Source organism: Amblyomma maculatum, chromosome 3, assembly GCF_055883805.1.
Source record: "Amblyomma maculatum isolate TAMU_Amacu chromosome 3, ASM5588380v1, whole genome shotgun sequence".
Taxonomy (NCBI): domain Eukaryota; kingdom Metazoa; phylum Arthropoda; class Arachnida; order Ixodida; family Ixodidae; genus Amblyomma; species Amblyomma maculatum.
In genome coordinates, this window is record NC_139346.1 from 221,455,009 (window position 1) to 221,479,656 (window position 24,648).

Below are 24,648 nucleotides of genomic sequence, written 5' to 3' on the forward strand. Positions count from 1 at the left end.
CGGATGTCGCACAAGATGTAGGCAAATCGTAACAGAGTGCCCTGCCGGAGGAGGGAGATCCCGAAGGGCAGGGGACTGCATCCACTTTCCGGAGGGATTGGGAGGTTGCTGCTAGCCTGGGTCGTCCGACTCTGCTTCTCTTGAGCCCAGTCAGCCAGAAGACTTCCTTGGCATGTTCTGGTACCCAAAGCACTCAGAAAATTGTCTTCGGGAGAGTTTTCCGACGCACCCACAGTGTCACAACCACGCTGAAAACTCAATCGGTCAGCCAGCAAGCACGACAAAAACTTTACTAAGCTATGCCAGACTATGTCCCCTTTTACATTAAAGGGTAGCTCAGCAGCATTTGGAACGCGTCCATGGAAAATTGCATTTCAAATGTACATTACTTTCAAACAAAGATAATCAATACAAATGTTCAAAATCCTATGTCAGTAAGAAAAACACCAACAAGTAAAAACTGACTTATTCTCGTGTTAGGGGCTCCGATTTAAGCGATCGGCGTTACCGTTGAGACTCCCCTTTTAATGAAACTCCGGCTGTCCGTTTCTCGGAACAACCTTTCCCTCTTTTTTCTGTGCGAGGAAAGACATGAGGATGAGTCACTCGCATTTCTAAACAACATATCCTTCTCCTTACGCTTTGCGCACCAGTCACGCATTTTCTCGGCCCGGGCGCATTTGTGCCTTTGGGATAGTCTCACCTTTTTTTTCCCCATCGTTTGCGTTTTCCCACCTTAAGATGGCAGCCTTCTCCTCTCGCCTGTCTTTTCGCGTCTTTCGTAGGCAGCACTTGAATACTAACTTTTAGCTTCCTTTTCGCGCCAGCTCCGATGGACCTTGCCAGCTCTTGTAAGCTAGCGGTTACTTGAGCTAGTAGGACACCGGCGTCGTCTGAGTGATCAAAGGGCGGCGCCGCGTCTGCACTGCGGCCAGCAGCGCATGACTCGCTTTCAGTCAAATCCAAATAACAACAACCGCTCACGTCAGTCTCCCAATTTGATCTGGCGGCTCGCCACTCAGTGTGTCGCCTCGCTCAGCGCTAACCGGCGCACGATCAAGCTTTTTCGACAGCTGGGGCGCTTCGGATTGCGTAAGGGCCATGTGTGCCGCGTCCGCACTTGCACTGTGGTTGTTGCTTTCGTGAATACAACCCGGCGTGTCAGGACACGAATGATGCTGAGTCCGCTCTAGTCGCTCGCTGTCAACTGCGTAAGTGTGGCTTTCTACAGTGGACGCGCACTCTTCGTGGGTCTGCCCTGGCTGATCACAACTCGTGGACGTCGCAGTTTCCCTGATCGGCTATACGCCTTTCTGCGTGCTCTACTCTACCACACAGCTGATTTCGGAAACCGCAATTCTGTAATTTTCTAGCTCGTTTCCATCTCCGCCACGCTTCTACACAAGCTTCTGCTTTTGACTCGAGATGCGGTTCAGTTACTGTCAGTTCCCCACTCTTATTTGATTAACTGATGGATTCACCTGATACGCCAAATCAAAGTACGAGTTGGTACAATTTTTCTCGCCCTCATATCTCTTCCGAAGATCATGAGGCGTTATCTGATATCGTATCAGCAATGACTCGTTTAGTTCATCCTAACTTTTCAAGCGGCCGCCAAACAATCTCTTGATTTCTTCCGACGCTTCAGCGGGGAGAAGAGCTACCAACTTCTGCGCCCAACTATCTCGCTCGAAACGTTTACTTATGCAGACATTCTCAAAGTCTGCCAAATGATCTGCCATATCCTCGGCGGAACGGTAGCGGATCGTCCCGCGGTTTCGGACCGTTACACTGAATGGCATTGAAAGCTTTAAACTTTTCCACGCTCATTCCATGTGCTGAAATCTTCCGCTGCATCAGTTTCTTTACGCGGTCAAACCGCTTTTTTTCCTCCTCGCGCTCTTGGCGTTCTAGCCTTTCACTCTCCTCGCGACGTTCCCTACGTTCACGTTCGTCTTTCTCTTGACGTTCGTCAATGATTTCAAGGCATTCTGAAAGCTCGTCATCTTCAGCTTCCAACGCAAGAATATCCTTTAACACTTCTGGTTTTCTGAGTTTGTCTGATAGATTCAGGCCAAACTCCTTCGCAAGCTCCAGCAATTTCGGTTTGCGCAACGACTTCAAATCCATGGCTGTTCCGAGTGCTGCCTTCTCTACTGTCCATTTTTGCCTTGCTGCAAATTAATCCAGCAGCAACAACACAATTACCAGCTCTGTTTCCAAACTAACAAAAGCCTGGCAAAACTCAGTACAAGAAAGTCCCGCACTCACCAAACCTCGCAGTCAAAAATCCAGTGCAGTCGTTCCGCTGCAGGCAACCAGTCATCACACAGGGCCGGACTGCGCTGAAATGGCCGAAATGTTCGCTGCTTCGACAGGCGCTGCGCGGCGGCCGCGTCCGGTGTCGCACAGGACGTAGGCGAATCGTAACACCGCTTTCAGGCTACGATGGTTCTTTAGATCATGCTCAATTTTTCATGTGTTATGCTTCCTTATGCCGGCCACCTTGTGCCTATTGATTTGCCTTGATACCTCTGCAAGTTCTATCCGGTCTGTCGGATTGGAGGCTTTTAAACCTGGACGTTTCTTAATAACATCTTTCGTCTCCTTAGAAATTTTACCAGTATCCTCTCTAACAATTCTACCGCCTTTTACCGCCGTCCACTCAGTAACGATATCTCTGAAATTAATGTTAATTTTGTCTTGGCTAAGGTCGGCTTCCCCGATTAGCACTGAGTATCTATTGTGCGGCGAGAGCTTGATTCTTCTATGTTTCCCATTATTGCTAATTCGTTGAAGGACTTCTTCCTCAGTAATCTTGTCCGCTTCCTCTTTTAATTCAGATTAATTCGAGACCTCTTGTGGTCGCTTCATCGCATCTTTCCGATTACCTCTACATCCTACATAATTCCGGGGTTGGAACACAGTATGAAGTCAATTTCTTCATTTTTATTCTCCCTGTTAGGGCTTTTCTACGTCCACATCCATTTGCTAAAGAGGGTATTCATCATTCATAAGTTATTGCGTTCAACAAATTCAAGTACTAACTCCTCCCCGGTATTTCCTAATCCAATGCCTCAGCTGCCCACTGCGTGGTCTCCAACTCTCCAACTTGCTTTCTACCTACCTTGGCATTCAAGTCGCCTGTTATTACAGTATACTGTGTCTTTCCTTTCCGCATTACCGATTCTGCATTTTCGTAGAAGCTTTCTACTGCATGGTCATCATCCCTACATGTAGGTGCGTATGATTGGACAATCTTCTGCCTATACCGCTTATTTAGCTTAATTACGATGGCGGCTACCCACTCTTTAATGCTATAGAATTCATCTATATTACCAGCTATATCTTTATTGATAAGGAAACCTGCTGCTAGTTTTCATCTCTCCGGTAAACCTCTATAACACAGTACATGTTCGCCCTTCAGTACAGTATATGCCTCACTTGGCGTCCTCACCTCACTAATCCCTATTATAACTCATTTCATACCCTCTAGTTTCTCTAACAGCCCTGCTAAACTAGCCAGAATAGCTAGGGTTCTAGCATTAAATGTTACCAGGGTCAGTTTTCCAATGGCGGTCTGAATATAAATTCAATAAACTGCTTCAAGTCACGCCGCTACAAATGAGATTTTTCAAGATGTTTTTTTTTTTTGGTATTGTTGGTTGATGTTGGCTCGCTTTCCTTTGATTTCTCAAGTGAGCGATCGCACAAAAAATTCAATACATTCCTAAAAGTGCTTATAGTAATGCAGGTCAGAGCAGCTCGTCTTTATTAAACGCACCTAGCCGAAAAAAGGAAGCTTTCTATAATCGGTAAGAAGTTCTCTATAGAATCGGGCAGAATTTATTTAGTAGAAGATTAAAGATGTCCAGAACAATATCATCTCAGCATAACGTTTGAAACAGCCACATAGACAGTAGAGCATGATCACGGAGCATTTGTTCCACCGCGTGAAGTTGAGTACGTTGTAACATTAACTCTTTGTTTAAAGCAAACGCGAAAACCCAGCTTTCAGTGCACCTCCTCAGAAGGTACAATAACTTGAAAGACCTGAAAAGAGTGTTTATGAAAGTCCTTAAGCAGGCTGTACTATGTGAAACAAGGAAAGGCCAGAGATGACGGCGACTTTGAGTTTGTAAATGAGACGAATATCCTTTGTGAAGAGTTAGGGATTTGATAACATTCCTGCAGGCTGCCGCGAAAATTTTCTCACATTTCGCTCATAGCAATGACTTTGTGTACATTTTAGTAAAAAAATAAATAAACACAGCAGTTCAGTTTGACGCTTGTTTTCCTTTAATAATTAGCACAACAGCCAAAGCACCAGAATGAAACGATATATATGTTGCACCGAACCAAAAGTCCGGTTTTCCATGCCAACCTTCGCGATGAGCGGTTTTCGCTTCTGATCGCGCTCTTAGCTAGTTAGGAATAAATTTACAAAAGAACCTGCGTACTTAAAATGGATTGTCTGATCCGGGGTTGTACTGGAACTTTCGCTTTCCTTAGCATTCACACTGGTCGTACCATAAAGCCAGAAATAATTTCTAAAGATGCTGGTTAGTACTTGTCTCCCAATGAATTTCAGGATTTGGAAGAAGAAGACGAGCTGACTGAACGCCCTCGTGGTCGATCTATCAGCGCAGAAAAGGGAGAAGACGTTTAACGTGTTCGGTCTTTGTTCCATCGGCTCTGAAGACCAGCCAGCCGGTTTGGCAACGTCCTGGACGTCAACATGGGACTTTTGCGTAAGCACTGCTTGTTTCTTCGCACTATCATATATCTTATTGAAAGGTTAACGTCTCTTCTTGGTTGATTGGGCAAGTTTTGCGATAAGGTATACTTCCTGCTCACCAACAATTATTCAGAGCGTCAGAATAACACAGATGCTATTGTTACGCTCCGAGTCCGCTGTTGCAGCGCCCTTCGCAAAAGCTACGCTTGCCATTCACCTGAGAAAGTGATGACTATTTTTGGATAGAAAATTTGCTTCCAGCATCACCACCCAGAAGTCGGAACACAACATCCGCCGTTGTACGGTTGCGAGTCGAGACATGTCTGTTTTTTTGACACACATAATGTTAGTAGACTGTAGCTGAACATATTCCATCAGCTTGCTATGCCGTTTTGAGAAAACCACCAGGCAAAAATTAAACGGCTTTTGGCCACCTAAATTTTTAGTTTTAGCACTACTGCGTACATTTCCTAGATGGACCTCTGACATGAGATATACCGAGCACGTGACATCGGTTATAACTAAGGCGCATGCATGTCACGTGATGCCGGTATAACGAAAATGTAACCTCGGTTATAACGAAGACGCATGCATATCACGTGACTTCGGATATAACGAACATGCGACCTCGGTTATGAGGAAGATGCGTGCATCTTCGTCATATTTATTCGTATGGTACAAAGTGAACCACAGGAAACCGAATCTATCGTTTCTAGGATGTAAAATATATTATGATTTTAAAATGCATTGATAAATTTGTGGGGATGGCTCTGTGCAGGCCGTTCTGAAACTCATTGGCTGTAAACGCTACAGGAACAATTGAAGGGTATTTAGAGGTTACAACACATATCAACTGAAACTGAAACGAAACATGATGAAATATCTGCACATTATGGACGTTTTGAAGGCCAGTCAATTCGAACGAAGCAAAGTTATTGACAAGTTACTGTACACATACACTGAAATTGAAACAAAACAATGCGGAATATACAGGCAGTTTAGCATGGTTAGCTTCCCGGAAAGTGATTTTTTTTTTCAGTTTGCACATAGGGCTAACAAAGTTATTCGTCGTAAGTAATGTTTAAACAAAACATTCGTGCCATCTAGAATGCTTGCTAAAGCTCTCTTGTTGTAGCAGTATGCAAAAAGATGACGTATACGTGGTGGTCACTCGACGGACTTCTATCCCAGCTAACTGAATTTAGTGCTACATTGTACCTTTAAGTGCATGCCCTAAGTTGTAATTGCTATAGGCCCTTCGCCACAGCTTGACACGAACTAAGTATTGTGCACATGAGTGTTCCTCACAGCCAATGTGTCATTTCACGTCGCTAATCCTCGCATGTTGCGTTTTACACTCGCAATATTCGATTATTACAGTATTTGGAACCTTCCCTGAAATATAATTTTCACCTTTGCCAGATCCTAAGCCCCTTTCCTCTTCACTATAAGTACTCTTAAAATGCACACCTTGTTGCGTCTACTACATTTCCAGTTTATTAGGGAATTCAGTTACAAACTATAGCATTTAGCTTTCCGAAACGACACATTGTCCACGAGGGACACCGCAGTGGAAGGCTTCGGAATAATTTAGACCCCCTGGCCGCATAAACCTCTGCTGACATCGTGCAGTATAAAAGCACAATCTGCATAAGGCTTCCATTGAAACGCAGCAGGCCTCGCGGCGTTGGCTCAGTGTATATTTTTATTTATTTATTCATACTGTTAACCTTCTATATGAGGATCATTAGAGGGAAGGAAACACATACAATACAAGTACAGATCTTTTCGCTAAAATACATTCTATAGAACAGAATTATAGATTTGCACTGTAATGCTCCAAGAACGTATTAAGACCTATGTCAAATTTTTCTACTTCTGCTTTGTCCGCAACTTCGCTTGGAAGTTGGTACCAGATTTCTGCTGCATCGGGAAAAAACGAGTAGCGATATACATCAGTACGTGTAATAATAGGTTGAAATACCTTACTGTGATTTTTTCGTGGGCAACGCTTCAGAGGACGTGTAACATAGTGTTGTTTATTAACTTTTACTTTATCAGTCATCAGAAAAAAGAAGTTTCAATTTCTGCTTTGTTTTTCTAACTTCTAGTGATTTTAACTGCCACTGTTTTAGCATTTCTGTGACCGAGTCAGTGCGCCGGTATTTAGAACATATAAAACGTGCCGAAATTCTTCGCAATCTTTCCAGTTTTCGTTTTAAACCCTTTTGGTGTGGACTCCACACTGCACTTGCCTACTCTATGATTGGCGCCGCACGAATGTCTTGTACACAATCAGTTTAATTTCTCTGGTCGTATTCGGCAACTTCCTCCGCAGAAAACAAAGCTTCTGATAGGCTTTTAAATAGATATTTTCAATATGAGTGTGCCAACACAGATTAAGTGTTAGTGTCACTCCTAAGTATCTAAAACACTTTACCTCATCTAAAGAATTTTCACCGATATTATATTGAAACGGCATAGCATTCTGCTTCCTTGTTACATGCATGTAAGTAGATTTTTGGTAATTTATTTCCATTCCCCATTTCAGGCACCACGAGTTTAACTACTGAAGACACCTATTTATATTCATCTGATCTTCCGGGGAAGCCACAGGAGAGTAAATTAACAGTCATCAGCAAAAAGTTTAATTTCGACAGGCGAATAAATGATAGCAGAAGTGTCATTTATATATAACAAAAACAAAAGCAGACCTAAAACGGAGCCCTGGGGCACCCCCGACAGAACTTCACGCTTATCTGATGCTGTGCTTTCTACCTTGACAACTTGACAGCGGTTACCTAGATACGCCTGAATCCACAGTATCATTTTCACTGATTTCTAATCTGCGCGGTTTAAAAAAAAGTTTATGATGCGGAACTTTATCGAAAGCCTTCGCGAAGTCCACACAGAGCCCATCTACTTGCTGACGTTCGTCTATAGCCTTGCAAAAATCGTTCACTGTTTCAAACAACTGCGTCACCGTCGAAACGCCGGTCCGAAAACCATGCTGGAACGGACATAAAAGGTCGTTCATTTCCAAAAAAATGAAGGATGTGTTTAGCTATTATGTGTTCAAAAACCTTGCAACATATGGAAGTGAGTCAAACCGGTCTATAGTACTTTACAAGAAGCCGATTACCGCCTTTAAAAACCTGAACTACTATTGCGCTGCGCCAGTCATTAGGTAAAGAATGATCCCGCAATGACTTTTCAAATAAAATTTCCAAGTAATAGGACAACCACTTAAGGAATTCTGTCGGTATTTCATCAGGGCCGCACGATTTCTTTGGGTCCAGAGGCAGCAGCTGCTGACAAATGCCCTCCCTATTGATGCGATTGTCGTGCATCAAGTATGGCAACGTGCAAAGTGTAGTATTTTCACTCTCAATGACATTTGCATCTCTACTAAAACCGACTGGAATAAATCATTAAACATATTTGCAATATCATTTTTATCAGTCACCTCATCATCCCCATCCATTACCTGTTCAATTGCGTTCTTCCTCGCTGAAAAATAACGCCAGAACCTTTGCGGTGAGTTTTTGAAGTTTTTGAAGAGGTTAGCCAGTGTTGTATTGAAGTACGTTTTCTTCGAATCTAGTAACGCTGTTTTGAGATTCTGTATGGTGTTTGAAAGTTCTGCCGCTCTATTCTTTTTCTTTCGTAGCCTTTTTAGCTTGCGATTTAACTGAATGATCTCTCTAGTGATCCAAGGATTGAGCTGCTTCGATTTCTTTGAGCGAGTAGGAACAAATTTGGCAATGTGTAGTAATCCCGATCGCCATCAGCTCGCGCGCCAACCCGAAGAGGTAGACGAAGTGGAACCGGAGCCTTGTTGGCACTGCACTGTTGACTCGAACGCTACCCCCGTCGCTTTGGTTTGCGGACGTCGCTTACGGTCTTGGTGCTCCAATAAACACCTGACACTTGGTGGAGGTGTCTCGGTCGTCGCCCCAGTCCTCGTTGCAAATTTCACCCTGGAACTTCGGAACCGCACGCTACCGCCTTCGGTCACAACCATGCAGGACGCTCCCAGACAACCATCGGCGCCCATCCCTGCCACTCCTGCCACCATCTTCTGTCCCGGGGCACAACGCCCCCGAGACCCACCTTTCTTCACTGGAACCGACGACCATGACGTTGACGACTGGCTGGCCTCTTTCGAGCGCGTCAGCACTTACAACTGCTGGGACGATTCCATAAAACTGAGCAACGTCCTCTTCTACCTCACGGACGTGGCAAATCTGTGGTTTCGAAACCACGAAGCCGATCTTTCGACGTGGTCTGTCTTCAAGAAGAACTTCGTGGATGTCTTCGGCCGTCCTGCGGTACGCAAACTCCGCGCCGAACAACGCCTGGCCATCATATGGGCCATTACCAAGTTTCGTCCTTATATTTACGGTCGCCCATTCTACGTTGTTACCGACCACCACGCGCTCTGTTGGCTATCCTCCCTCAAAGACACCTCCGGCCGCCTCGCCCGCTGGGCGTTACGTCTTCAGGAGTACGATATCCACGTCATCTATCCATATGGACGCAAGCACACCGACGCTGATGCCCTTTCCCGTTCACCGCTTCCTAACGACTCGACGGCTGGCTTCGTTTGTGCCTACCATATGTCTCCGCTACACATTACCAACATGAAATCTGAGCAGCAGAAGGATCCATGGATATCCTCCCTCTTAACATTCCTGTCTACGCTCGCAGAGCTGTCTCCGTCACGTGCACTTCGTCGTCAGGCCCACCACTTCGCCACTCGTGATGGACGTTTACACCGCCGCAATTACCATCCTACAGGGCGAAAGTGGCTGCTCGTGATTCCGCGACATCTCCGTACTGAAATCTGCGCCTCTCTCCACGCCGATCCCCAATGCGGCCATGCAGGTGTCATGAAAACCTATTCTCGACTGCGTATGAGATATTACTGGCGCGGCATATACCGCTTCATTCGTCAGTACATCCGATCCTGTACCGCCTGCCAACGTCGCAAGAATCCACCCCCTCAGCCAGCCGCTCCGTTGCAGCCATTGCCTTGCCCCAGCCGTCCTTTTGACCGTGTCGGTATCGATCTGTATGGCCCGCTTCCAACCACGTTGGCTAACAACCGCTGGATCATCGTAGCCGTTGACCACCTAACCCGTTACGTGGAAACATCGGCCTTGCAGTCTGCCACCGCACGGGATGTTGCTTCGTTCATTCTGCATCGCCTCGTTCTTCGTCACGGCGCATCGAACGAATTGATCAGTGACCGCGGACGTGCGTTTCTTTCCGACACTGTCGAAGCCCTCCTCAAACAGTGCCAGATCATTCACCGGAGCACCACAGCGTATCACCCCCACACGAACGGCATGACTGAGCGATTTAGTCGCACTCTAAGTGAAATGCTAGCCATGTACGTTGATAGCGCTCACTCTAATTGGGACAAAGTGCTGCCTTTCGTAACGTACGCCTACAATACGGCTACGCAGACTACGACTTTGTTCTCCCCCTTCTTTCTTTTATATGCTCGTGAACCTACGTCCACCATGGATAATATCCTGCCTTACCACCCCGATGCTTCAGAGACCACTCTACTGTCTGAAGCGCACACGTTTGCCGAAGAATGCCGACAGTTGGTGCACTCCTTCACAACGGAGAACCAGGCTCAACAAAAGCATAACCGGGACCCTACAAATCCAGCACCGTCATATCCCTCAGATGCCCTCGTTTGGCTCTGGGTGCCTTCTTCTGCACCCGGCCTCTCATCTTAACTCCTATCGCGCTATCATGGCTTACCGCATTCTCGAACAATCTTCTCCCGTCAATTACGTAGTAGAGCCCTTGAACCCATCTCCAGATCATCGCCGCCGCGGCCGAGAAACTGCACATGTCGACCGCCTCAAGCCGTATTATGATCCCCCTACCCTTTCCTCACCACGAGTCGCCAGGATGGCTCCTTTTCCGCCGGGGGGTATTGTAGTAATCCCGATCGCCATCAGCTCGCGCGCCAACCCGAAGAGGTAGACGAAGTGGAACCGGAGCCTTGTTGGCACTGCACTGTTGACTCGAACGCTACCCCCGTCGCTTTGGTTTGCGGACGTCGCTTACGGTCTTGGTGCTCCAATAAACACCTTACAAATGCAGTATCTTAGTATGCCCTTGCAGCTTTGTCACAATTCCTGTACACTTTTACGGTCTGATGCATTTGGAAACTGATTTAATTTTGCTTCTAAGACGTCTAAGATAGACGTGTCGTCTCCACGGCTATAATCTTTGACACATATTAAAACATGCGATTTTTACGAACTGGAGTGTTCAACAGCACATTTAAAGAGGTCATCTTGTGATCAGATAAGCCCGGCTCGACAGATACAGTATGGTCTGCCACTTTACTGGATAAGAAAACCAAGTCCAACAATGACTGCGACCTTGATGTAACCCTTGTAAAATCTTTTACTATTTGCTTAAGGTTATGCGTAAACATAATTTCCATCATTTTATTTACACTGCTTATTTTTACATTTCCTGTTGACAAAGTTTCCCAATTATTGTGTGGCAAATCAAAGTCGCCAGCCATTATTAATCTAGTGTTCTCCTTTACATGAAAGTTAAGGAACAAAAGCAATTCATCCAAAAATTCAGGAGGTGTAGAAAGCGGCCTGTACACAACACCTACTAAATGCACAATGTTCCCACAACAAAACTTTCACCATACCATTTCAGAAAGAATGTAGTTAAGAGTGACTGCAGATATTGTGCTTTTTGTGACAATAGCCACACTCCCTCCTTTGGAATTTCTATCCCATCTAAACACGTGGTAGCCAGGGGGAAAATGCTATCGTTACCAATTCCCTCATGCAACCAGGTCTCGGTTATCAGCAATAGGTCAGGGTTCTCAGAGTTTAGCAAATTTTTCAAATCAGTTTTGTTTGCTACACTGCGGGCGTTTAACAGAATAGTTCAGAGCTATATTTGCGACGAATTGTTATGATTATCGGAATCTTCACTTGATTTGGTCGATAATAGCGAACTGTGACCAGAAGATTTATCATCAACTTTACGTCGACCTATCTTATCTGGCTGAGTTTGGTACACACAACGCTCTTGTCGTTCGTGATCCCACGCGTGAATGCTGTTGTTAATCTTAAGTTTATCATGTAGCAGTTGTACCTTTGTTTCATTATCTCTTCTGTTTTACTGCTTTGCCATTGCTTTTTTTGTACTGCTACTGTTTCCTTCGCATAGTCTTGGCTTACACTTATCGGGCCACCTTTCAACTTCCCGCAGTTCTTAAATATCAGCTCTCTTTCTCTAGAGTCGAAAAAGTGCATAATGGCAGGTCTATGGCTACCAGCTTTTTCTTGCCTATACGATGAATTCTGTCTATGATATTCGCCTGAACGCCCAATTTTTCAATAAATACTTTCTGAATCACTGCTTCTCTCAAATCGGTATCAGATTCGTCCTTTGCTTCTTTGACACCAAAAACCAAAATATTATTACTTCTACTTTTCTTCTCGTATTCAGTCAACCTAGCTGCTTGTTGACGAACGAGGGTAACTAGACTTTGTATTCGTATGTTCATTTCTTCAACAATATCAAGAAATCCAGTCATTATATCGGATTGTGCATTCAGTTCGGTCATTTCAGTTCTCAGTTTATCTATTTTAGCATCCGATGTGGCCTGGTTTTCTAGAATTAACTGCACCATTTCAGCAGTCTTAGGCCCCGGGCTTTTCTCAATATCACCGGAGACCAACAAAGACAATACCATAGACCAAGAGTCACTCAAAACAGTCAAATATCTTCTAGGGCACGGCAGAACTAACAGAAAACGGTTGTCATTCCTAAAATCTCCAACATTAGCCAAATAACGAACCTGTAACAGCAGAATTGATAGCTTAGGCATGTTGCCAATTGTCCAGGTGCCGTGCCCTCTAAATGCTCCTGCGTAGCGCAATTCCTTTTGCAGGCGATCTACTAGTGACGTCACTGTCATCGACGGAAGACGCATCTTGAACAGGTTATCGTCGATATCGCCGTCATGATGGGCCTCGAAGAAAAACAGTGTTTCATCCGTACCGCAGGTTGAAATTATTGCGGCAGATATCCACGGCAGGACCTGTAACAGCAGAATTGATGGATTAGGCATGTTGCCAATTGTCCAGGTGCTGTGCCCTCTGAATGCTCCCGTGTCGCGCAGTTCTTTTTGTAGATGATCCACTAGTGACGTCACTGTCATCGACGGAAGACGCCCCATGAACAGGTTATCGTCGATATCGCCGTCGTGTTGTGCCTCGAAGAAAAACAGTGCTTCAACCATACCACAGGTTGATATGCTTGCTGCAAAAAGCTACGGCAGGATCTTTAACAGCAGAATTGATAGCTTAGACATGTTGCCAATTGTCCAGCTGAGGTGCCCTCTGAATGCTCCTGCGTCGCACAGTTCCGTTTGTAGGCGATCCACTGGTGACGTCACTGTCATCGACGGAAGACGCCCCGTGAACAGGTTATCGTCGATATCGCCGTCGTGACGTGCCTCGAAGAAAAACGGTGTTTCATCCGTACCACAGGTTGAAATGCTTGCGGCAAAAATCTTCGGCACGACCTGTAACAGCAAACTTGATGGCTTAGGCATGTTGCCAATTGTGCAGGTGCCTTGCCCTCTCAATGGGGCACTCGGCTGCTGCCCCTAGAGATGCTGGATCGAATCCTGGCCAGGGCGGCGGCTTTTCGATGCATACGAAAAGCAAGGCGCCTGTTTTCTGTGCGATGTCAGTGCAAGTTAAAAACCTCAGGTGGTAATATTGCCGCAGTCCTACACTGGGGCATCTCCCATAGCCAGAGTTGCTCTGGGACGTTAAGACCCATACACCACAGCATGCTGTTACGATTCGCCATTGGCATGTGCGACAACCGACGCGGCCACAGCGCAGCATCAGGTAAAGCAGCGAACGTATAGGCCATTTCAGCGCCGTCCGGTCGGCCGCTCAACGCTTCCTCCCGCGGGCGTGTCTCGGCGTGTCCGTCCCATGTGCCTAATGTGTGTGCCAACGCTGGCCAAGCCCGGCGCTCGAGAGAGAGAGCGTCGCCCTCACCCGTCTGCAGGAGGTGGAGGAGATATCTGTCGCGACACCGACGACTGAGTCATCTCATCTTGTGCAGCCATGATTTCTCTCCCTTTCCCTCTGAACTGACAAGCGTATAAAAAGCAGCGGCAGACTCCGCTGCGAGAGAGACTACTTGCGAAACGTCGGAGAGACACCGCCGGACACCAGCTGTGTGAGCGGGTCATTTTTCTCTCCGGGCCCGCTTTCTGCCCGTTCCTTCATGATGTTGTATTAAACGTTGTTTTGTTGGTCGACACCTCGTCTTTGCTGGGACCGTTGAGGCCGTCTGCCGAGCCATGAGCCGCCAGGCCAACGCTACCGATGGGGCCGCGACCCGCATGTAACAACTGGCGGCAGCGGTGCGATACCCAGGCGCAAGCCAAAATCTAACAACTGGTGATCAGCGGTGGGACGACCAAGCCGTGACCGTCGTTGGTGAGATGAGCCAGGCCTGACCGAGGTGCAACATCTGGTAGGAAGAGCTGAGATGTCCCTGGCGTGACCCATGCAACAAGCAGCTCAGCGGAAAGCCGGGAGCAGTGCAACGAGCCCTGTGTGATGACTGGTTGCCTGCAGCGGAACGACTGCTCTGGATTCTTGGCTGCGAAGTTTGATGAGTGCGGGACTTTCTTCTACTGAGGTTTGCCAGGCTTTTGTTAAGTAGAGAACAGAGCTGGTAATTGTGTTTTCGTTGTTGCTGGGTTACTTTGCAGCAAGGCAATAGTGGGTAGTAGAGAAGGCAGCACTCGGAAGAGTCATGAATTTAAAGTCGTTGCGTAAACCGAAATTGCTGGAGCTTGCGAAAAAGTTGGGTCTGAATTTGTCAGACAAATTCAGAAAACCAGAAGTGCTAAAGGCTATTCTCGCGTTGGAAGCTGAGGATGGCGAGCTTTCGGAATGCCTTGAGATAATTGAGGAAAGGAAACGTGAAGAGAAAGAGGAACGTGAACGTAAGAAACGACTAGAGAAAGAGGAGCGAGACCATCAATTAGCTTTGGAAATGAAACGTCTAGAATTAGAGGTGGGACGCGCTGGCATTGCAAGTCAGGCTCACGGTGCAGAAGAACGGGAGTCGTTCAAAATGAGTGCCTTGGTGCCGCCGTTTAAGCTTGGAAAGAGGACATTGGTTTGTTCCTGGTTAACTTCGAGCGAACGTGCGAGAAGCACGTGTTTTCTCGTGAAACGTGGCCAGAGCGCTTGGTCACTTTGTTGCCCGGTGAGGCGGCAGACGTAATCGCTCGCTTGAAAAAAGAGGAAGGAGAGGATTACGATAAAGTGAAATCGAGTCTGCTAAAAGAGTACAGGCTGTCAGCAGAAGCATTCCGTCGAAAATTTCGGGAGTGGGAGAAAAGCAAAAGTGAGTCCTATACAGAGTTTGCCTACAAACTTATGCCAAACATGTATGAGTGGCTCAAAGAAGAAAAAGCGCATGGTGACCATGATAAGGTTCTGCAATGTTTCGGGTTGGAACAGTTTTACAGTCTGTTACCCGAGAACGTGCGGTATTGGGTTTTGGATAGACGAGACGTTAGTACGGTGGATAGAGCCGCCGAGCTAAGTGAAGAGTTTGCGACGCGTCGAGCTCGTGGAGCTAAGGACGGTCAACAGGGGGAATTAGGCTCAAAGTTGAGAGGCCGAAGTTCACGCCCTTTAAAGCCAAGGAGAATAAACGTGGTGCGGGTGCGAGTGAATGCAGTCCGACCGACGATAAAGAGACGGTTGTAGCCGAAGCCGAATGGAAAAAGAGGTTCGAAGCAAGGCAATCGCGCGTCTGTTATACGTGCCAGAAGCCTGGTTATAGTACTCTAGAAGATTCTAGAGCACTATAGCCTCGTCACTTTTCGGCACAGTGTGCAGAGACAAAACCAAAGGTCGTGTTTTTGTCGTTATGCAGCAGTGACGAGAACATGAAGCTTCTCGAACCGTACACTCGGGACCTCTTCGTGAACGGGAAAGAGTGTCGAGTGATTCGCTATTCTGCGGCTACCAAGGATGTGGTGCACCCCTCTTACGTAGAATCAGAGATGTTTACTGGTGAGTGCGCGTGGATCAAACAGGCCGTGGAAGCTCGCAGAGTGCGTATATAGTGCTAGCGTGCGCTTGCCAATAGCCAAAGTGCTTATTGAGGGGCCTTTCGGGGCACTTGAGACAGAAGCGGCGGTGTCATCTGTGCTTCCTCCTCAGTACCCGTGCCTATTTTCAAACCAGTCTGATCACCTCTTGCGCGAAAAGGGGCTTGTGTACAGGCCTTAACCAGGGGGGTAGCGTAAAGGGTAGCGTACTGGCCTTAACCAGATCTAGAGCTCGGGAGCTTGCTGCAAAGGCGGTAGTTCCGGAGAAGTTGTCAAGCAATGAGAAAGGGTCGGAGGCACAGCACGCAGAGATTAAGACCACGTATGTTGTAGGCACAAGTGAGCCTGAAAAGTCAAAGGTACCAGACAGTGAATACAGCTTGGGCAAGCGGCAGTGCAGCGCGACCGCAGCAGCGAGCCGATCGAACCTCGAACAGAACATTATGGGGTTAACTTGGTCGAGCCACTTGCAGCTGAGACGGTTAGCGCGGGCTCCATGGCGCGAAACCCGCAGGGAGCCGTCCAGTGAGGTGGACTGCAGGCCGACCCAAGTAGCTGCAGCCAATCCGGTTCCATCAAATGAGAGTGGGGAACTGGAAGTAACTGAACCGCCTCTCGAGTCAAAAGCAGAAGCTTGTGTAGAGCGTGGCGGAGATGGAAACCAGCTAGGAAATGACAGAATTGCGGTTTCAGAAATCGACTCTGTGGTAATGCAGGGCACGCAGAAAAGCGTATTGCCGATGAGGGAAACTGCGACGTCCACGAGTTGTGATCAGCCAGGGCAGACCCACGATGAGTGCGCGTCCACTGTAGAAAGCCGCACCTGCGCAGTTGACAGCGAACGACTAGAGCGGAGTCCGCATCATTCGTGTCCTGACATGCCGGGTTGTACTCACGAAAGCAACAGCGACAGTGCGAACGCGGACGCGGCACACATGGCCCTCACGCAATCCGAAGCTCCCCAGCTGTCGAAGGAGCTTGATCGTGCGCCTGTTAGCGCTGAGCGAGGCGACACACTGAGTGGCGAGTCGCCAGATTAAATTCCTATCAGGGGGACTGACGTGAGCGGTTGTTATTCGAATTTGACTGAAAGTGAGTCATGTGCTGCTGTTCGCGGTGGAGATGCGGCGCCGCCCTTTGATCACTCAGACGACGCCGGTGCCCTACTAGCTTCGGTTACCGCTAGCTTGCCAGAGCTCGCGTCTAAAGAAAGTAGACAGTATTCAATTGCTGCCACCGAAAAAAGCGGAAAGGCAGCCGCGAGAAAGAATGCTGTCGTCGTGAGGAAAGGAAACGCAAACGATTGCGAAAGGAAAAGAAGCGACTATCCCAGCGGCACAATTGCGCCCTTGCAAAGATGCGTGACTGGTGCGCAACACGTAAGGAGAGAGATAGGTCGTTCCGAAAAGCGAGTGACTCATCCGCATGTGTTTCTTCGCACAGAAAAAAGGTGAGGTTGTTCCGAGAAACGGACAGCCGGAGCTTCATTGAAACGGAGAGTCTCAACAGTAACGCCGATGGGAACTGACAAGCGTATAAAACAGGCGTATAAAAAGCAGTGAATGGCTCCGCTGCGAGAGAGACTACTTTGGAGACGTCGCAAAGACGACGCCGACACCAGCTGTGTGAGAGTGTTGGTTTTCTCTCCGGACCAGCTTCTCTGCCTGTTCTTCATGATTTTGTATTAAACGTTGTTTTGTTGATCGACGCCTCGTCTTTGCTGGGACTGTCGATGCCATCCACTGAGCCACGGAGCCGCCAGGCCAACGCTGCCCATGGGGCTGCGACCCGCATGTAACTACTGGCGGCAGCGGTGCGATACCCAGGCGCTAGCCAAAATCTAACAATGCCTAAACGCAGTCATCAGGCTAAGTAACCGAGCACTCTATCGCCTGGGCCCCCACAATGAGGCCGTTTTGAATTTATGGCAGCTACAAGCAATGCCATCATTGAAAGTAACCGTTGTAATTCCACTAACTACTCATCTGCATAACTTCCAAAACCAAGAGGCATTTTACAATTGCGTTTTTCGCACAGTGAGGATGTTTTGTCCGTAATGCCTGTGGCGTTTTGTTACCAATTACAAAAAAAAATAATTTCACAGGCACAGTTATGAGTTAGAAATTAATAAATATTTTGTTTTCAGCAATTCTTATTTACCGAACCGTCTCATTTTATGAGACACTTGGTCAAAGATAATGAATTGCATCAAATATATCTACACATGCTTGTAGCGAAACAAATGACGGGGACAGAGAACGAGAGGGCACACACACTGTCACATGTTGCGCTGCGACGATGTATAAATGCCGAAACCGACAAGCCAACGTCTCCACCTTATTAAAATATAGTATTATTCACAAAACACTACTTGCTGGTGAAAAACGAATCAAGGTCGTGGTCACTATGCTGTATAACATCAAAAGTCACAATTAATCCAACTGAAGCCACTGACTTAAGCAGAAACACTAAATGACAGCTTAGAGAAGAAAGTTGCAATTTGCTTCCTAAACGCGTGGTTAATGTCGTTCTGTCTCGTTCTCAAGGCGGGTCTATACCTCGGAAGCCATGTTCTCCAGCGTGCCCTGCGCTGGTAACCACCTGGCTGGTATGTGCGTGCGTGCCTGGGCCTGCGCTCGGCAGTGACCTGCACCGCAGGGTCACACTCCAGCGCGCTTTGGGAGACATCATCCCAGTGGCAGGATGTGAGTACTGCGTTATCTGTTTCGGAATGACCAATCTAGGCCCCGTGTCGTTACAGCGATATCCGGTCTCACGCGCACTGAATTTCGCAGCTTCTATCCTCCTTCCCATGGTACTAGGTAGGCAGGCATCAAACCTGATTGTTCTAAATCTATGCGAAACGTTGCTAAAGGTCACTCTGGCTTCGGTGAATTGCGCTGCTTGCAGCCACGATAGTCTATGCAGCAGATGTATCTGCCTGACGACCCTGATGATGCATTCGACACTGTTCGCAGGGCGCGAATACTGCGACGGCGGTAGATGGGCCCACAAGTCACCGTACTGTGGAAACGTGACCAATGTAGATCCCAATTTTTCAGAAAGTAAGTATAAAATCGCCTCTCTTAGATTGCTGTTCTTCAGCATAAATCAGCGTATATCAAGTCGTCTTTATTAATGCGTAATCACTTTAGGGCTAAGTACGCGGGTTGCGCATGGGCGTGATCTTTTCGGAGCTGTGAAAGAGGAACTAGTTGGCATATTGAAAAAATAATGGTATCATGCATCTCGCATGGAGCGTCAAGGAAAGGTGTGCAAGTGATAAAATGGTTCATGTCGGTTTAATAGGTCATTAATTAAAGTCTATTAATTATACAATTGGGAGCCGAGATTGCCGCCAGCCAACTTCCGGTTTCAGTTCTCAGCTTCCGGTCACGTGTCTCAGTTCAGAAATACAAAAGCTTGAGCGTTAGTGCTACACACGGCACATCGCGCGCCCTTTGTCGAACACAACAAGCGTTTCGTTGAACGCATCAAAGTCCACCGCGGTTCTATAATTCGCTTGCAAGAAAAGTAAGGCGCAGTATCTGTCACTCGCGGAATCCCGCTGACATATCTTGTGTTCAACACAGCAACGCTTAGGCTTACGCATTTTTCCAGTGCAGGTTCTGCAGTGATCTAGAATTTTTGTTTTTTTTCAACATCGGATAGATGTTAGGGGCGCAGCCAAAATCACCGTGGTTTAACTCTTCTGAACCAAGACAGGGTGAAAGCTCCATTGCAATCGGTTGCACATTGATAAACCTAACTAAACGTAGTCAAGTGTAACCGAGCTTTCGCTCTGTCTTATCTCGCTTAGAAGTTCCAGGGTACACTCTAAAAAAAGAGTAGTTGTGGTTACTAACTTTTAGGGTAGTAACTGCTTGTCACATATATTACTAACTAGCTAGTAAGTGCAGGTAGTATCTGCTAGGTAGTAGCGTATACTATCCATAACAACGGCACGACAGACAGACAGCTCGCCCAACAACTGGTAATGTCGAGCATATACTACTTCTAAAAGGTAGTAATAAGAAGTACCTGTATGAAATGCTGCCTCTAGATGTAGTATCAGCAACTACCTACAGCAACTACACCTATAAAATTTACTACCTATAGAAGGTAGTACGAGCAACTACCGTTACTAGCATTCACTACCACTGCAGGTAGTAAGAGTAGCTACCTTCAGCAAAATCTACTACCTATAGGAGGTCGTAAGAGGAACTACCTTTAGCAGAATAAATTACTTCAGAGGTAATAATAGCAGCTGCCTACATCAAAATATACTAACTCTGTAAATAGTAACAGCTACTACTTTTAGCAACACGCGCCACCTACAGAAGGCTGTAACAGTAACAATCTCTAGTAAAAATACTACACATTTAGCAAACTTCTCTGCTTTGTTGCTGTAACCACTAATTTGAACGCTGGACTACAAGCACTGAAGCAGTGGTCATACATGGCTTCTAAAAAACAAATTGAACACAAGTGTGGCTAAGAAGATGCGACTTTATTTCTCATTATTCAGTTCACGCATTTAACTTTCTAAATAAAAAACCAATTGCCCGCATCACAAGTAGTGAAAAGGAGATTGACTGAAGACGAGAAAAATACTCAAAAAGAGAGCAGGTACTTTTGTTCCGGTTTGGTTATAACTCATCACACATTCATATGAGACAGTGTATTTACATCAGAGTTCAGTGTGTTGAACTTCAAACCTTTATAGTCTTTGAACACCTTTAGCAATAATGATGACAACTAATAGAAGGAATAGCATACAAGAACTACCAGCATACGTCTATGAAAGTTGCTTTACTGCAATCATTTAACCAGACATGTACAATAAAAATCACAACTAAAAGAGGGTTTTCTGGCAGAGAAGAATGGAAGTACCAGCTCTGCCTAGCCTTCTGGCTTGTCTACCTCTAGCAATACCTCAGGTATGAGGAAATTTCTTGCTCCTTATTACTTGTCTATTACTTTCCTGCATAAGTATGAAATACTTGTCGGAGCCATTGCTAAAACAGGTGAATTGTCCACTCTATGGCAACTAAATGAAACAGATGTTAGATCTTCATGAAGCACTATAAAAGGATATTAGCAATATCTATCATAAGAGACTGTCAGAGTCATAAGAGAGTGTGTCAAAATTGCTTCAAAGAGAATGTGCCGCTTATAAAAAACTGACCTGCTAATACACAATAAATTTAAACAGTACATCGGCAATTCCTACTCTGAGACTCAAAACTGGTTTGGTCTGTGGGGTTTAATGTTCCAAGCCGACTCAAGCTATGAGACACCATAGGGGAGGACTACAGAAATTTCGACCACCTGGGGTTCTTTAATGTGCACTAAACATCGCACAGCTCATGGGTGCCTTGCTTTTCGCCTCGGAAGAATAGCGGCCGCCTAGGCTGGGATTCAATCCCGCATTCTTGCGCATAGTAGTCTAGCGTCCTAATCACTGCACCACGCCGGAGATTCAAAATTGTCTCCCAAAAAATGCCCATTTGAACGATTCCTCACATCCTGACTATATGTAACAAACAGGCAGCTTGTCACAAGCATATTACTAATTATAAAAGGATGCCTGTTAGGTGTAAATTGCTGGATAGACCTGCTAAATAAGACCAAGCTCATTAAGAATAGCTGAAAGCTTTTAGAGTAGTGTTACATAACCTGCAGTATTTTATTAGTTCCGCTGACTTTATTGATTACAATCATTAGGAAAGACCAATTTTCTCTTTGAATTTTGGTTTAAGGAAAAACGTGCCAATAATTGTTTTCAAATAGCAGACTGAAATATTTGCACCAAGCTGCTGTTTATGCAAACCAGTTTTACCACTGGCCTTAATGATATGTCGCACAATAAAAAATGTGCCACATGCAGCGGTACCCCTTCAGCAACCCAAGACGCATCCAGGAGAACAAAATCGCTTTTCGCTGGAGTGCTTTGTTGCTGAAACCGCGCTTTGTTGATAGACGCTTTGTTGCTGAAACCAACAATTAAAAAATTAGTTAATGAGTTTTATTAATTGATAAACTTCAGAAAACGACGAAATACTGCAGACTAAGCTATACGCCTCATGAGCTCTCATCTGATTTCAATGGACTAGGACAGTCATTGTAAATCAAAGAGCATAGCGCGTGAACAAAAATGGGGACGACAACAAGACAGGAGAAGCGCTAACTTTCAACTGAGGGTTTATTGCAGAAATGATCACATATATACACTTCGGGATCAGCAATGAATGAGAAAAAGAACAAATTACTTTCAGACAGCCACGTGCTACGCCACGCCAAGAATTCAAGCTTTTTGCTTGACAGTACAACCGACGCCTTGCTGACACATTGACCCCCTGCCCGAGCTATCTTCAGTGCTTCCATTATCTCCCTTGTCAGCTCGTTACGATGTTGATACACGATGATTGTCTTTTCAAACAGAGGATGGTAAGGTGGGTCCGCATCCTATCTTCTGCAGTGTGTAGCCAGATGGCCGTCTGCAGCAATGCTGCCAACTTTTTTATTGTGCTCCAGAAGACGCCCGTTTGAACATCTGCCAGTTTGGCCGACATAGTGCTTTCCACATAAAAGTGGAGTTTTGTAAACAACCCCCCTCCTGCCGGGCACGTAAGGGTCTCTGTGTTTAATCGGGCACTCAGGCTACCGCGTTCGCATAGGACAGGTTTTTCTGTTTTTGGTGCAGTAAATAGGATCTTTACGGCAGAGCGTTGCCCCACCTTCCTCAAGTTACGAGAACCTTTATGCAGGTAGGGTTCTCGTAACTACTTTTTCTTTCTTCCTTCTTTCCTCCTTCCTTTTCTTCTCTTCCGCTCGCTGTTCGTTACTCATGCGTGCCGCAATTTTCTTTCTGCGATACAGGCTTTCAGCAACGGAAACAATAACATGTTTAGTGTAGCCCACCGCCTGCAAACGCGCCACCTGCATACTGACGCTTTCATCCATGGCATGATCACATGACTTGCAGAGAGCGTTAGACAAAAAAGCTCTCTGCAAAAAAAGAGCGCACTCTGCAAGTCATGAGATCATGGCATGGATGAAAGTGTCAGTATGCAGGTGGCGCGTTTGCAGGCGGCGAGCTACCCTAAACATGTTATTGTTTGCGTTACTGAAAGCCTGCATGATGGTGGCCAACTGTCCTGCTTATAGGCAGCTCTTTCCTATCACTTTGCTTAAAGGGACACTAAAGAGACAAATGAAGTGGGCCTACATCTATAGAATGCCAATTCTTGATTACTAAAAAAAATCCACTCTTACTGAAAACAGAGCTGTTATAAGGTACTAAAGAGGAAGAACAGAAATACAAGTATCGCCGCCACAGCCGAAACTCGCAACTGCAAATCACGTGACGCGCTAGGGATCCCGGAGGCTGACAAATGCGAATTACGTTGCCCGTTTGAATGCGGTAGTAGTTTTTGTCTCGAATGTGATGACATGACTTTATCATAGGTAAACGACGGCGAAAAGACAGCGTAAAACGTTGCAAGGCAAACACAAAAATATACTTGGAGGCGCCGTTATGTTCCGGCTCAGGCACTTCGTGCGTGCTCGGATAGTTTCGTTTGAACCTGCGGCGCCTGAAATACGAGCTCGGAGCAGCGGATGCGCCTGGCTCACTCACATTTGAGCACTCGGAGGCGCGAGCTAGCGAAATCCGCTGCCGCCGACACGCTCATTCGTTCACATTCTGCGCAAACATATCGCCCCCGTCGCCGCTTTGACTGCGAGCTCCCGTTAACCCTGACCTACCCGCTTGACTGCAGCTACGTACGCCACGAAAAGCATACATATGCTAAGTGCCGAAGGAAAAACGCATTATCATTTAATTGTGCACTAAATCATGGCACATTTGACCCACGTAATGTGGCAACAAGAGCTTCAACATGCTATTTGGAGGCATCGTAAACAAAAGGGGCCGCTCGCACCAAGGAGAGCGTCGATCTTATTCCAAATGTTCCCCTATTGCATCCTTGCCTATTGCGCTGGTCGCCCGGCGAAAAAATGGTCTGGGATAAAAAGTAAAAACTAAAAAAAAAACAATTTGTAGAACAAAAAAAGCAATACCACCAGCGGATTCGAACTCACTATTGCTTCCTCCGTAAAGTTCCGCGCTAACAACTAGGCCACGCCGAAACATAGGAAGCACGGAAATATTCCTGCATATTATGTCCGGCCACATTTATAATGAAACTCCATGACAGGTCGTTGCTGCCGGTCTAAACATTACAACTTCTTGACCATCGGAGCATGTGCCTGCTCTAACGACTTGCAACTAATGTTCTGGATGCCTATGCGCACTATATTATGCACTGGAATCATTTCAGCACGTGGAACTTCACAGCGCTGGTAAATTTAGAAGCGCCGGCTCTTCGGTCATGCACTTTTACCATGGACTTAATTCTTGCTGAACACAGAGCTGCAGCAGAAACCTTCAATGAAAAAATAGCGAAGAAGCATCAAAACTGGCAAGCGCAGCAGCGAGGACGCTATTTTGCTAGTAAATAAAACTTATTTGTATGTAAACATTTCGGGAAGCGTTGAGATGACCGTGGGCTCGGTTTGTTTATACGCAGTGCAAGAAGGAGCGCAAAAGCTTGAGAAACACATACGTAAAGTATTATGCATTACAAGCGCTCTATGTTTTTTTTTTTCCCTTTATGGGCCCATCTCTCGGTAAATTACTCTCTTCATCGTTTTATTTGTTTCGGCTGTGGCCGTCACTTAT

At 46.3% G+C, this 24,648-nt stretch overlaps 1 protein-coding gene across 1 annotated transcript in view; it reads left to right on the forward strand.

Moving 5' to 3' along the window:
• Positions 1-24,648, forward strand: part of LOC146197764 (carbonic anhydrase 14-like) — a 209,270-nt gene that overhangs the window by 101,722 nt on the left and 82,900 nt on the right. Inside the window, exons 4-5 of the mRNA XM_084597236.1 lie at positions 15,725-15,864; positions 18,881-18,967. Coding sequence (XP_084453362.1) covers positions 15,725-15,864; positions 18,881-18,967 — 227 coding nt within the window. The remainder of the gene's footprint in view (positions 1-15,724; positions 15,865-18,880; positions 18,968-24,648) is intronic.